Source organism: Barbatula barbatula (genome assembly GCF_947034865.1).
Source record: "Barbatula barbatula genome assembly, chromosome: 19".
NCBI classification, from domain to species: Eukaryota; Metazoa; Chordata; class Actinopteri; order Cypriniformes; family Nemacheilidae; genus Barbatula; species Barbatula barbatula.
Genome location: NC_136782.1, coordinates 12,270,753 through 12,283,357, shown reverse-complemented (window position 1 = coordinate 12,283,357; position 12,605 = coordinate 12,270,753). Strand labels below are relative to the sequence as shown.

General features: G+C 36.8%; 1 protein-coding gene across 1 annotated transcript; it reads left to right on the top strand.

The window, feature by feature from the left end:
• Positions 1-471: 471 nt before the first annotated feature.
• Positions 472-11,970, top strand: LOC306908321 (alpha-2-macroglobulin-like). Its single transcript, XM_079481083.1, has 34 exons — positions 472-580; positions 777-957; positions 1,069-1,225; positions 1,439-1,491; positions 1,656-1,676; positions 2,349-2,514; positions 2,615-2,699; positions 2,781-2,895; positions 3,006-3,120; positions 3,208-3,317; positions 3,388-3,558; positions 3,648-3,878; positions 3,973-4,185; positions 4,275-4,424; positions 4,575-4,700; positions 5,376-5,466; positions 6,915-7,020; positions 7,798-8,023; positions 8,099-8,225; positions 8,309-8,430; positions 8,531-8,582; positions 8,669-8,752; positions 8,830-9,006; positions 9,151-9,226; positions 9,310-9,466; positions 9,559-9,633; positions 9,719-9,881; positions 9,975-10,168; positions 10,243-10,455; positions 10,565-10,686; positions 11,006-11,087; positions 11,223-11,303; positions 11,477-11,582; positions 11,817-11,970. Exons 1-34 carry the CDS (start codon positions 489-491, stop codon positions 11,855-11,857), a joined length of 4,281 nt encoding a protein of 1,426 aa, XP_079337209.1. The 5' UTR covers positions 472-488; the 3' UTR covers positions 11,858-11,970.
• Positions 11,971-12,605: the final 635 nt, after the last annotated feature.

The following is a 12,605-nucleotide window of genomic DNA, read 5'->3' as shown; positions in this document are numbered from 1 at the left end:
GTGTTTCTTCTTAGGGCGGTTTGTTTAGACAATTTAATGTGTATGTTAATGTTTGATTTATTTTTTTTAAATATTTTTTTATATTCATAAAAAATATACTTAAAGAATCTATATTTATAAAAACATTGGTATTGCACTTTATTGAGTTGAACCTCAATATCAACAATATGTAGTGTAACAATATCAACAGAGTTAAATAAAGCTATGCATTATTTCATTTTATTGCAGCAATATTCACTGTTATCTGTAAATTTTGGTATCAGGTTCAATTACTTTTAATACTAATATTTTGCTGTGCACAAGAGTAACAATTGAAAGTTTTAGCCAAACATTTGGGCATTAAAATAGTCTTCATTCTGAATTGATTGTATGGTTGAATCATTAATCAGATTGTCAATAATCTTTTTTTTGAAGGACCTCTAACCTTTAACACGAGAGACTCTTTAAAAGACACAGTGCATGAGCTTCACGGGCTTCATCGACCGGTCATGACCATGGCTCCTAATGCTGGTTGTTTTTGGATAGGTCTCCTGCTGTTCTCCCTTCTGTCCATCTTTGTGAATGGACACACATCAGGGCCGTAAGTCACTTTTGATCATTGTCATAATTCTTTTTATTCAAAGGTTATTCTGATTCTTTTTGTATACTAAAAATAAAAATCTAATAAAACACATTTCAGCTTATTTAAAATAGTTTTTCACCTTAATTGTATGCAGACAAGAGTCAAGACGCATATGAAAGTATACAGTATTGTTATAATTGTCATTTGTCAACAGCTCTTTCATGGTGACATTTCCAGCTGTGATGCAGTCTGGATCTGAAGCCAAACTGTGTGCAAGTCTCCTGAAGCCCAATGAAAGTCTCACAATGAACGTTTATCTAGTGACTGATTTGGAGAACACATTACTGCTGCAGGAGAAAACAGAGCAAGAGTTTCACCGCTGCTTTAACTTCCAGGTCTGTCCATGATGATAAATCAGATCAATATATGTCTGCTTCATCAATGTTTTTTTCATTGTTTGTAAATAGAATGTGTTTGGATGAGCACTGAGCTTTATTTCTCATCAGGCTCCACTGTTAGAAAATGAATCTGTGAAGAAAATAAAGGTGGAAGTCAAGGGGGAGTCGTTCCAGATGACTGACGAGAGAAAAGTGATGTTTAGACACTACAATCCTCTGACCTTTATTCAGACTGATAAACCCATCTATAATCCAGGACAAACAGGTAAAACCTTTTTAAGATAATGGTAAATGCTCTGTTCTTTGGACTATTGCCAACGCTTTGGGAGAGTGTTCTCACATTCAAACATTTCTTCAGCCTATGTAAATATATACATGCTGTAAATGAATCATTTGAAATCTTTGTAAAGGTTTAATGGGTCGACAGAAATCGATAAAAATCCTAAATGTTTTTACTTTATCATTTCTGTTTTTACAGTACATTTCAGAGTTGTTACCATGGATAAAAATTTCGTACCCCTTGAACAACAGGTCTGCCATTTTTTCTTGAACTTGTTTATTCAAGTTGTAAAACATCTTTATTTTATAATCTAAGATTTCCGCTTTATGCTCCTCATGAGAAAATATTTTTTGCAATACTTTTGAATCATGTTATTTATAAGTGGTTTTGTAACGGTTTGCTCTTTCATTTACAGTACAGTACAGTGGTGCTTGAGGTAAGAACAAAAAATCTCTTGTACAGTCAGATGAACCCAGACAAATATAGACAACGCATTAAGCACTTTGGTCTGTTGCTGTGATATTTTGTATATTTGTGGATATCATATAAATGGAAAAGGTGTTTTTCTGGCGAAAATGGACAATAACATAGATTTCTCTGCCAATATTTAGGGTTTGCAATGAATTACTTTTCTAAGTCCAACTTTTGAAATTCAAAGTAACTCTAGACATTTACTCCTTTTATGTTTCAAAGATACTCTTTCCCTCTGCAGCCGATGCAGTATTCCTAAACAGAGAGTTGGGACATGGGCTTGTCTACCCCCTATTTTTGGAATCGCAAGCCAATATCAAAACATTTTAAGGTCCCAGGGTCTTCAATTCTACCATTTGAAATGCCTGTTATATTTGCACTTGTTGTGCTTACAATAATTACAGATTTCTTCAAAGTGAAGATTTATGTAGTTTTTGATATCTGCACTCTTTAAAATAAAGGCGCTTATAAGGTTCTTCACAACAATGCCATAAAAGAACTATTTAGGTTAAAGCCATTCAGTCAAAGGTTCTTCAAAGAACCATCTCTTTCTTCCTTTTTATAGTCTGATTAACTTTTCTTCGGCACAAAGACAAAAAAATACTTATTTTTAAGAGTGTCATTGTGTATTTAACAGGACAGTCAGAGGAACAGAATCGGTCAATGGACAAATATTTCCTCAACACGCTGGATATTACAGCGTTCATATGACTTAAATCCAGAAGCTCGTGAAGGCACATACACACTGAAGGCTTACATTGGTGAAAGAGAGATTAGTTTTGATTTTTCAGTGAAAAAATATGGTAGGTTACAATAAAGGTTACAATAACAAACAACTTGCCATGTTTGTTTGAGACAAACATTTGAGACTAGTCATGAAAACTTTACTCACTTTACTCACAGTTTTGCCCAAGTTTGAAGTGACTGTAGAAGCACCAGAGACAGTGAGTGTTGTTGATGAGAAAATGACAATAAAAGTTTGTGGAAAGTGAGTAACATGTTTTGTTTCCTGCAATTTTCTGCTGTTAATCGATTTATCAGTTGCTTATATACTTATATATTTTTACAGGTACACATATGGACAGCCTGTCGCTGGTAAATCATGGATAGAAGTGTGTCGAAATCCTTCACCTTACTCCTCTAACATTAACATAATTTCAGTGTGTATCAATGACACCACAGAGGTTTGTGAGTTCTCTGTATGCAGTACAAAAATTAATTTCACATGTATCTCCTTCCTTGAACCAGTGAAATCACTCTTTATATGTTCTGTTTTACCATTCATTACCATTAGATGAAAGAGACAGGCTGTGCTATCCATTCCTTTAATGTGTCTGCCTTTACACTAAACAACAACCAACAACATAATTATCTTAATGTTGAGGTGAAAGTAACAGAAGAAGGGACAGGTGAGCAGTGACTGAGCAGATGAATGCACATGTTTGCAATATATTTGTACTATATGAACTGAACTAATTCAAATCTTTATCAAACAGAGACCATCATGACAAAATCTAAATCTATATCTCTCACTTATGAAATTGGCAAAGTCGCAATTACTGACCTGCCCACAACGTATGAACATGGATCGGTTATAGAAGGAAAAGTAAGCTAAAAATCACTTTGTCTTAGACAAGATTTTTGTGTACATATTTATTAAACTGTTTTTCTAATAGATCAAATGTACAGATTTCAAAGGAACGACAGTTCCTAACAAAGACGTGTATCTTTTTGTAAGAGAAAACTGGTCCCCAGAACTGCTGTTCAATCTCACTACAGACAGTGATGGACTGGCTGCTTTCTCTCTAAACACATCAACTCTGCCTCAAAGTGATATTTCTCTGATGGTATGATACTGTAGTTTGTGTTTATTCAGTTCTCTTTTTATCTTTAATGCATACAGATTTTTTGTAACTTCTTATTCCTTCCTGTTCAGGCAAGTGCATATCCAAGGTTTTATAATGACTTTGGCACGCCTCATATCTCTAAGGATGAAAAAATAGTTACGCTCTTTCGTACGGCCACTGCATATACACCATCATTAAGTGATCTGAGTATAGAACATCATAATGAACCTTTAAAGTGTGGTTCTGAGCTACCAGTCACTATTAAATATGATTTTATTGGTGAAACTACTGATGACTTCAACACGGACATTGTCTATATGGTGAGTAGAAATACTTCTTTGTGATTTGTTGAACAGTATTGATGGGTTGTGTTCTGGTCAGTTTGTGAACAGTGATGTTGTGTGTATGTGTCAGGTTTTGTCCAGAGGAGTGATAGTCCATCATGGATATGAGAAGGTTAACGTTAAGACTTCTGATGGAGCAGCGAGTGGCTCAGTGTCATTCAAACTGTCGGTTGAAGCAGATCTGAGTCCAGCTGTACAGATTCTAGCGTACTGTCTTCTGCCCAGTAACAATGTGGTCGCTGCCAGTAAAACTTTCGACATTGAAAAGTGCTTTAATAACAAGGTGACAAAAAATGCATCAATGATAAGTGATTATTGCTCAATGTGATGCATCAAGAGTGAAATCATATAAGTGATATCTTATGGTCACAGGTGTCTGTGCAGTTTTCTCCTACTGCATCAGTTCCAGGTGAAGAAAACACTCTTCAGCTGTCAGCTCAGTCTGGTTCTCTGTGTGCTCTCAGTGCTGTAGATAAAAGTGTTTTCATCCTGGAACCAGAAAAACGTCTGAATGCTGAGAAGGTGTAGATTCAGTTTAACTGTGTTAAATCTCATTCACACTGTAACAAAGAACGAAAATTATGTGTTCTGTGTTATAAAATGTTCCAAATATGATATAGCTGTTATACAATGTTATGAAAAGAATAATGAGTGATTGTGATCCTGTCACAGATCTTTCATCTTTTGCCAGTGCAATCAGCATCACATTATCCTTACCAAACTGAAGACGAGCAACCGTGTTTGCATGTGAGACCCCGTCGAGCTGGAGGAGTAGACCATGTATATGAAACCATAAAGGTAACAAAAGGGTTGATGTGAGTGATGATGAAGTTGGTGATGATTTTCTATCCTACTTAATAACAAATTGTTATATACACGTGCAATAAAATGAAATTTTAGGCTATATAAAACATTTCGTGATTATTGTTTAAAGGCACAATATGGAAAAATGTATTGTGAAATATCGAAAAATCACTTGCACAGTGTGATATATTGCATGCAGTTGTGTACTTACATTATCGGGAATGTTCCCAATGTGCAAATCTAGAGACATTCCAATAAAAAAATGGCCCTTGTCTCGCTTGTATTTGTGGTATATCAGTGACTTAATATCCGCTGCTCCGCAATACCTTCAGTTCAGAAACTACAGCAACACGCAAATCCAGAAGTGGTTATACAGCTTCTGTATACAGCATACGTTGCATTTCATTCCACATTGCTTGCAAGCTAATTCATTTTGATGACATAAAATAAAATACATTCATTACCTCGTCCGTGAGCATGATGGGCTATTTCCATACGACTCTGCATGGTGAAATCGACATGTCCCATTATTCCACTTTCCTACATAACGTAATTTAGCTTGGCTTCTCGTTGTTGTTTTGAAAGTGCGCCATCTGGCTTTCCAAATGTACATATTGTGGCTTTAACTGAATATTGAATGTAACTTGTTTTATTATTGCTATTTGACAGAATGTGGGATTGAAGATGGCAACAAATTTGGAAGTGCGGACACCTGCATGTGTGACATACAATGGCATGACTTATCACAGGAATGATAGAGGTACAGTTGTTATGATTGTTACATATTGGGTACCTGTTAAATAATAATGAAATGAACAACAATTGCATTTAATAGACAAACCTTCTTTAAAACTTTCATGAGGTGAGGATCCAAATGCAGTTTATTGAAAATGGTAACCCAAAGGCAGGCAAAGATCATACACTGTTAAATCAGTCCATAAAATAGTCCAAGAGCAGGGCATGGCATGAAACACTGGAATAATGAAAACAAAAACAAGCAACGTACATAGAAATTAAGTCAATACTAAGAAAAATGGATGATTGTGAAAACGTGTTATAGGCAGAGGTGCAACAAGTAACAAGACATGGGTGAACTCAATACTGGCTGATGAGTCCGGGCAAAGGGTTATGGGAAATGTAGTGTGTGTTGGCAGTCCGGAGGAAGTGGAGAGTGCCCTCTTGTAGCGCATAAGGGCACTCCGGCTGGTGACTGTGACAAATACTATGTGGAAGCCACCAGTATTAAGGCACAATGTGCACAATATACGAATTTTAAATTAAACTGCTCAAAATTCACTAGGACAGTTTTATTTATTTAGTTTACGTGTGTACTTCCATTATCCCAAATGTTGTCAACAATGTAACCGGCTTATCCGCTTGTGTTTGTTATCATGCAGCGCTGTCCAGGCCCAACGGCTTATGACATAAAAGTATCGCAATAACAATTCGAAAGCTGCAACTGTACGTTACAGTTATCGGGCTGCAAACATAGCAGTTACAATAAACAGCACGCAATATGGCATTGGGCTCTCGCACACAAACTACAAATATACCCTACATGCCTCGTTTGAGGAAAGATGTGCATCTTTCTATCACTGTTTTTCATGCCTTCTCAGGTATTTTCATGATAATAAAGTATATTTTTAAGCATGATGTTTGAGGGGTGTTGCTTTTTCGAACAAGCGACTCAAACTCTCAGTGCTTTCAAAGGAAGCAGCATTCCTACTGATTGTAGAGCCGTGCTGTACGGACAAACTGACCATTAAACAGAATCGTAGCTTTTAGTGTTATTTGCCGTTTATCATGTAGCCCTAACCTATGAAGACATGGTTATGTGCATTAAATTGCATTGCTGTCAGCAGATTCTTATTTCTTCAGATTGCAGTAAAATCACCTTTTCCATTTTGTTTATCTGTTATCACTGCCCAAACTTGACCTCCGGTAGACCCCCGCAAAGAATAGACTCCCTGTAGATTATTTCTGATAACAAGCTAAATAAATACGATTATAAATTACATTAACTAGCAAGTTAAATTTTTCATCATGATGGCATTATTGTATCATTATATACTGTAGTACATTTAAGGCTACATAAATCAAGATAAACAAGTGAAACATTATGGGAAAGTGAAGGTAGCTATGTGAACATAGACTGTAAATTGCACCATGTCAGATAAATTGTTTAAATTATCTGCTCTGCCCTTTCAGTAATGTATTACGACAGTCCGTCTGGAATGGGATATGGTGGTAGTCCTGAAGTGACAGTACGGAGCATCTTTCCAGAGACATGGATTTGGCAACTTTCTGAAGTTGGGTTAGTGAAACAGCTTCACAATGGCACCTAAAGTATCAACACGTCCATCAAATGTCTCTTTACATTAAGTTGTGTGTCCACCAAAATCAGCTTTAAAGAGCTAAAACTCTTGTGCTTTTAAGCCTTGGTTTTTAAGTTGCTATAGAATATCTGTGAATGAATTCTGTGTGATATGTTCATGTAAAATCAGTATTGCAGTATGATTCGTCAGCAACTACAGAATATGAAGATGTAAACACATGAATGGATAAATCAGACCAGCAAAATTTCTCACATACCTTTAGGGCATAGTAATTGTTTGTAATAAAGTTCCATAGAAGGGAAGGAAGGAGGTGGGAACCGGCGAACATTCAAATAATAAAACTTTAATTAAACATAAACAAAACAATAAACACTGAAGTAAAGACCGGCAGCCACCTTACGCTCGACTGCCGGCCATAAAACAAACACAAACACAATGTCCGGGCCCGGTCCTCTCTCGTCAACAGTCCTGCCGGTCGTCCTTAAGCTCCCGGTCTCCTCAGTGAGAGATGCGAGACCGGTGCGCGCACAGCTGATTGCACTTATCACTCACGCCACCGGCCCCGCCTCACGGCTCTCGTCCCGCCTTCCTCACCACATTGTTCTTCGGCCTACTAGTATGATTTGATTGAATTGCGAATGATCTTGTACCACATGGTTTAAGGATAAAAAAACTATCTGGAATGGTTTACGATCTTGACTTGAAAACTAATCAAACTTTATATATGCTCAAATATTATAATATCTCCTCCACAGTGACTCAGGATCAACGCAGGTTCCTGTGAAGGTTCCTGACACCATAACCACCTGGGAAATGGATGTCTTCTGTCTGTCCTCTAAAGGTCTGGGTCTGGCTCCTCCTGCTCAGCTGACAGTTTTCCAGCCCTTCTTCCTGGAGCTCTCTCTGCCTTATTCCATCATCCGTGGAGAGATCTTTGAGCTGAAGGCCACCGTCTTCAACTATCTGTCCAAGTGCATCATGGTGAAATTTCTCATATCATTTGTCACATTTCACATCATATCACATCTGAACTAATCCTCCATCTGTCATGGACAGGTTAAAGTAACTCCAGCTCCGTCCTCAGACTTCACTCTTAAAGCCTCCTCTGATGATCAGTATTCATCCTGTCTATGTGCTAATGGAAGAAAAACATTTAAATGGATTCTCACTCCTTCTGTTCTTGGTCAGTTTCAGACACAATAAGCGACTTATTTTTCAGTTTATTTCTTTTTTATCATTCTTCTGAAAGTGTTTTGTGTATTGTAGGAGTGTTGAATATCACAGTGAGTGCAGAGGCAGAGCAGTCACAGACTGTGTGTGACAATGAGATTGTGAGCGTGCCAGAGAGAGGACGCATTGACATAGTTACTCGAAGTCTCCTTGTACAGGTGAGTTCACCTCCAACAGCTCTCACACACACTTCAACTGATCTGTGATCATCATGTGACTTATATGAATATATGTTAACATTATTTTTATCTGCTGTAGGCTGAAGGAACTGAAAAAACAGAGACTCACAGCTGGTTACTCTGTCCAAAGGGTTTGTTAAAATATTATATAATATACAAATTAGAATCTTAATGTGACTTCAGATCCTTAACATGTTTTCATCTGTCTGGTTTATAGGCAACAGTCTGTCAGAAGAGCTTGATCTGACTCTTCCTAAAGATGTGATAGAGGGATCAGCCAGATCTTCTGTTTCAGTTATTGGTAAAATTTACTCTAAATACACAAACAGAAATGAAGAGTCACGTTTGTCACATAGACTCACTACATTCCTCTTGCAGGAGACATATTGGGTCGTGCGCTGCAGAATCTTCATGGATTATTACGGATGCCGTACGGCTGTGGAGAACAAAACATTGCTGTTCTTTCTCCCAATATTTACATTTTACAGTATCTGGAGAACACAAACCAGCTCACCTCAAACATCAGAGAGAAAGCCACAGGCTTCTTAAAGAGTGGTAAGAAACACATATGTATTATTCTCATGCTTGAACAAATCAGAATGTCCTTAAATGAAGAATTAATAAGAATCAGTCATTTTGAAACTGATTGTCTTACCAAGAAACTGTTTATCTGTATTTAATAACTGTCAAACTAAACAGGTTATCAGAGACAACTGAACTACAGACATGACAGTGGTGCATACAGCACATTTGGTTATGGGAATGAGAATACATGGTGAATATTTACTTTTCCTTCTCACTATTATATCAGATAAACAATAAACAAATGGATCAATTTCTTCAATTTCACATTTTCAGGTTGACAGCTTTTGTCATGAGATCTTTTGGCAAAGCACAGAAATACGTCTTCATTGATCCACATGTTCTTCAGAGTGCAAAGGATTGGTTAATAAGAGGAAGAAGTTCAGACGGCTGTTTTATTCAACAGGGAAGTTTATTCAACAACAGAATGAAGGTTTGTGATTGATGATTAAACAGTATTGAAGTAAATAAAATTAAATAATAAATGAAGTACAAATTGTGTTGTTTATATCTGTGTTTGTGAAGGGTGGAGTAAAGGATAATGTGACCATGACTGCCTACATCACTGCATCATTGCTTGAACTGGAAACTCCAGTGACAGTAAGTTCATCTCCAGAGAACACAGTAGAAACTATTAGAAGAATGACACTGACACACACCTGCTGTTTCTCTGTTTGTGTAACAGGATCCTGTGGTCACTCAAGGTTTGTCCTGTTTGAGGTCCATCATTGGGAATCTTAAAAACACTTACAGCACTGCGCTGCTTGCCTACACTTTCAGTCTGGCGAGAGACACGGAGACCCGCCAGCGGCTTTTAAAGGAGCTCGACACTGTTGCCATTTCAGATGGTAAAGACATGTTTAGCATAAAGACATGTTTTGCATTTTGCATCTAGCATAATTGAGTTTCCTCATGTCTCATTTGGTGTGTGTTTTGTAAAGGAGGTCTCCTGCACTGGACTCAGATGGGATCTAGTGATGATTCTGGTTCTCTGGCAGTGGAGATCAGCTCATATGTTTTGCTAGCTGTTCTTACTACAGATTCAGTCACTACAGCTGATCTGGGATATGCTAACAGGATTGTCAGCTGGCTTGTGAAGCAGCAGAACTCCTATGGTGGATTCTCCTCTACACAGGTGAACACATATGGTTTGTTTTTACACACAGAATGTATTTTCATGTTGTAATGATGATTTTGTGATGTTATCAGGACACAGTTGTGGCTCTTCAGGCTCTGTCTTTGTACGCCACCAAAGTGTTCAGTTCTGATGGTTCCAGCACAGTGACGGTTCAGTCAGCAGAAGACTCTCACAGCTTTGATGTCAATCAGGACAACAAGTTACTGTATCAGGAGAAGAAACTCAACAACGTTCCAGGAAAATACAGTATTGAAGTGAAGGGAACGACCTGTGTGTCTGTGCAGGTCAGAATATCCTCATCCATTTATCTCTAGTGTTTTTCTAACAGCACAAAGTATCTCTGGTCATGTTTCTGTGTTTGCTCTTTATTCTGTCTTCATTCTTCTCTTACAGATGGCTCTGTTCTACAACATTCCCACACCCAGTGAGAATAAATCATTGACCGTTAAAGCTACATTTGAAGCTGATTGCAAAAAATCATTCGGACAACAACATATTTTGACCTTTTCTGTGAAGTAAGAACACGCCTGAACGTAAAAAACATGATCATGACTTTAGCTTCAGCCTGTCCATCAGATGCCACTGAATACATAAATTCTCTTTGAAAACCATAATACAAAATAAATCAAAGCTGAGAGTAATCCAAAGGTTTACTCGACGCAAAAACATTCAATATAAAGTGAAATTGCACATCTCGACTGTTACAACTAGAAAACAACAAATTCTATCTTCGTAATACCATTTTCAAATTGTAAAATATTTCCTACCTAAATTGTATGTATGTTATTGTGTGAAGTATTTGAGAAATCAGTGCTTTTCATGAATCTTTTGCAGATATGATGGTCCACAGGCAAATACTAACATGGTCATTGTGGATATTAAACTCTTATCAGGATTCACGGCTGATACATCTTTGGTACGTGTAAAGGAATCACAAATTAGTTAAAAGTTCAGATGTATCATTTTTATAGTAAAGAACACTGTTGTAATAACTTAAAAGGCAAGTCTTAACAAAAATAACTTTAATAATGAAATAATTCCTTCCCCAAAGCTTGGCACACCTCAGATGTTTGCACCTCTTGTGGAGAGGGTGGATTCTAAAGATGATCATGTCATTGTGTATTTGAAGGAGGTGAGACAGTTTTCTCCTGTCTATAGTTTATAGTATAGAGCTGTTTTTAATGGATCTTTATTTAATACAATTCTGTAATGTAAAAATGAAATATTGTTTATTTTACCCATAAAGACTTGATCTGCAATGCCCATGAATGAAAAGTTTGTGTTCTTCTGTTCACGCTCCGGCAGGTTCCCAAAAATCTTACTCTGAATTATCAGATACAATTAAAGCAGGTTCTTCCAGTGAAGAACCTCAAGCCTGCTGTCATTAAAGTCTATGATTACTACCAAACAAGTAAGACTTCATAGGCCAGTTTTGTATTAAATGTGACGCACACTGTTTTCTGATTTATATCAAATATATTCTCAGTAAAATAAGTAAAGTCTGTGCATTGCTTGCCAACTGTTGGTCTCACTTTGGATTTATTTAAAAGTATACTACACTAGTATTTACACTTAATGTCCTGTGTATAATACTGAGATTATTTGTAATTATGTACGTGTGATAACATTTCTTCATTTTCTTCAGGTGATCAATCAGAGACCGAGTACTCCTTCCCCTGTGAATAAACTACAGTACTGCAACTTAGTTTAAATGAATACACAAATGTTGTAATGTTATTTTATGTGTTCAGTTATTTTGTTCTTTATTGCAGGTAAATAAAAAAGAATTTGCTATTTCATGAATCTGTTTTTTTTTTTTGCTCTTGCATGTCACACAACCCAATCTAGAGCAGGACACTTTAATAAATGCTGTTAGATGAGCATTGAGCCCATGGTAAAGAATTATTTCGAGAAAACAGACTTGTGAAAAAACATATGTTGGTATATTATATATTTAATATAAAGAGACTGATTTTTATTCATTTAAAAACATACACAAAGACATCTAAAGCGTTTTAAAACAGACTTGTATGTTAGCCCATGTGATGCTGGTTGAGTTTGGACCATGAAGGAATAATGTCAAGCTCTATCTTATTCTGTTTTCTTTATAATGCTTTTTGTTATAGTCAACTCTCATTACTGCACATACCAATTCAGGACCACATGCTATGCTGGGCTCTTCTGGGGTATTCCAGAAAGCTGGTTATGTGACATATCCAGGTAAATTTAAGGGTTACTTATCTGATTACCTGCTCCGGAGCAGGTTATATTCCTGGGATAGTTCATTTAAAGAAAATGTCACTAAACTTTAGGGGTTGTCTGGGCATGTGTGCGCATGTGAGCGTCAGGTTGGCGTGGAAGCAAAGATTATATCAAATATTATTACTTTACAGCAATATTACAATGACATTTCCAATCTGCCCCATCGCAATTC

What these genes read in the sequence shown, in the direction of transcription:
- LOC306908321 (XM_079481083.1), top strand. Translation starts at nt 489, where the DNA reads ATGACCATGGCTCCTAATGCTGGTTGTTTTTGGATAGGTCTCCTGCTG. An exon ending in ACACGGACATTGTCTATATG is followed by an intron (nt 3,879 to 3,972) that starts GTGAGTAGAAAT and finishes TGTATGTGTCAG; the next exon opens with GTTTTGTCCAGAGGAGTGAT. An exon ending in TCACGGCTGATACATCTTTG is followed by an intron (nt 11,088 to 11,222) that starts GTACGTGTAAAG and finishes CCTTCCCCAAAG; the next exon opens with CTTGGCACACCTCAGATGTT.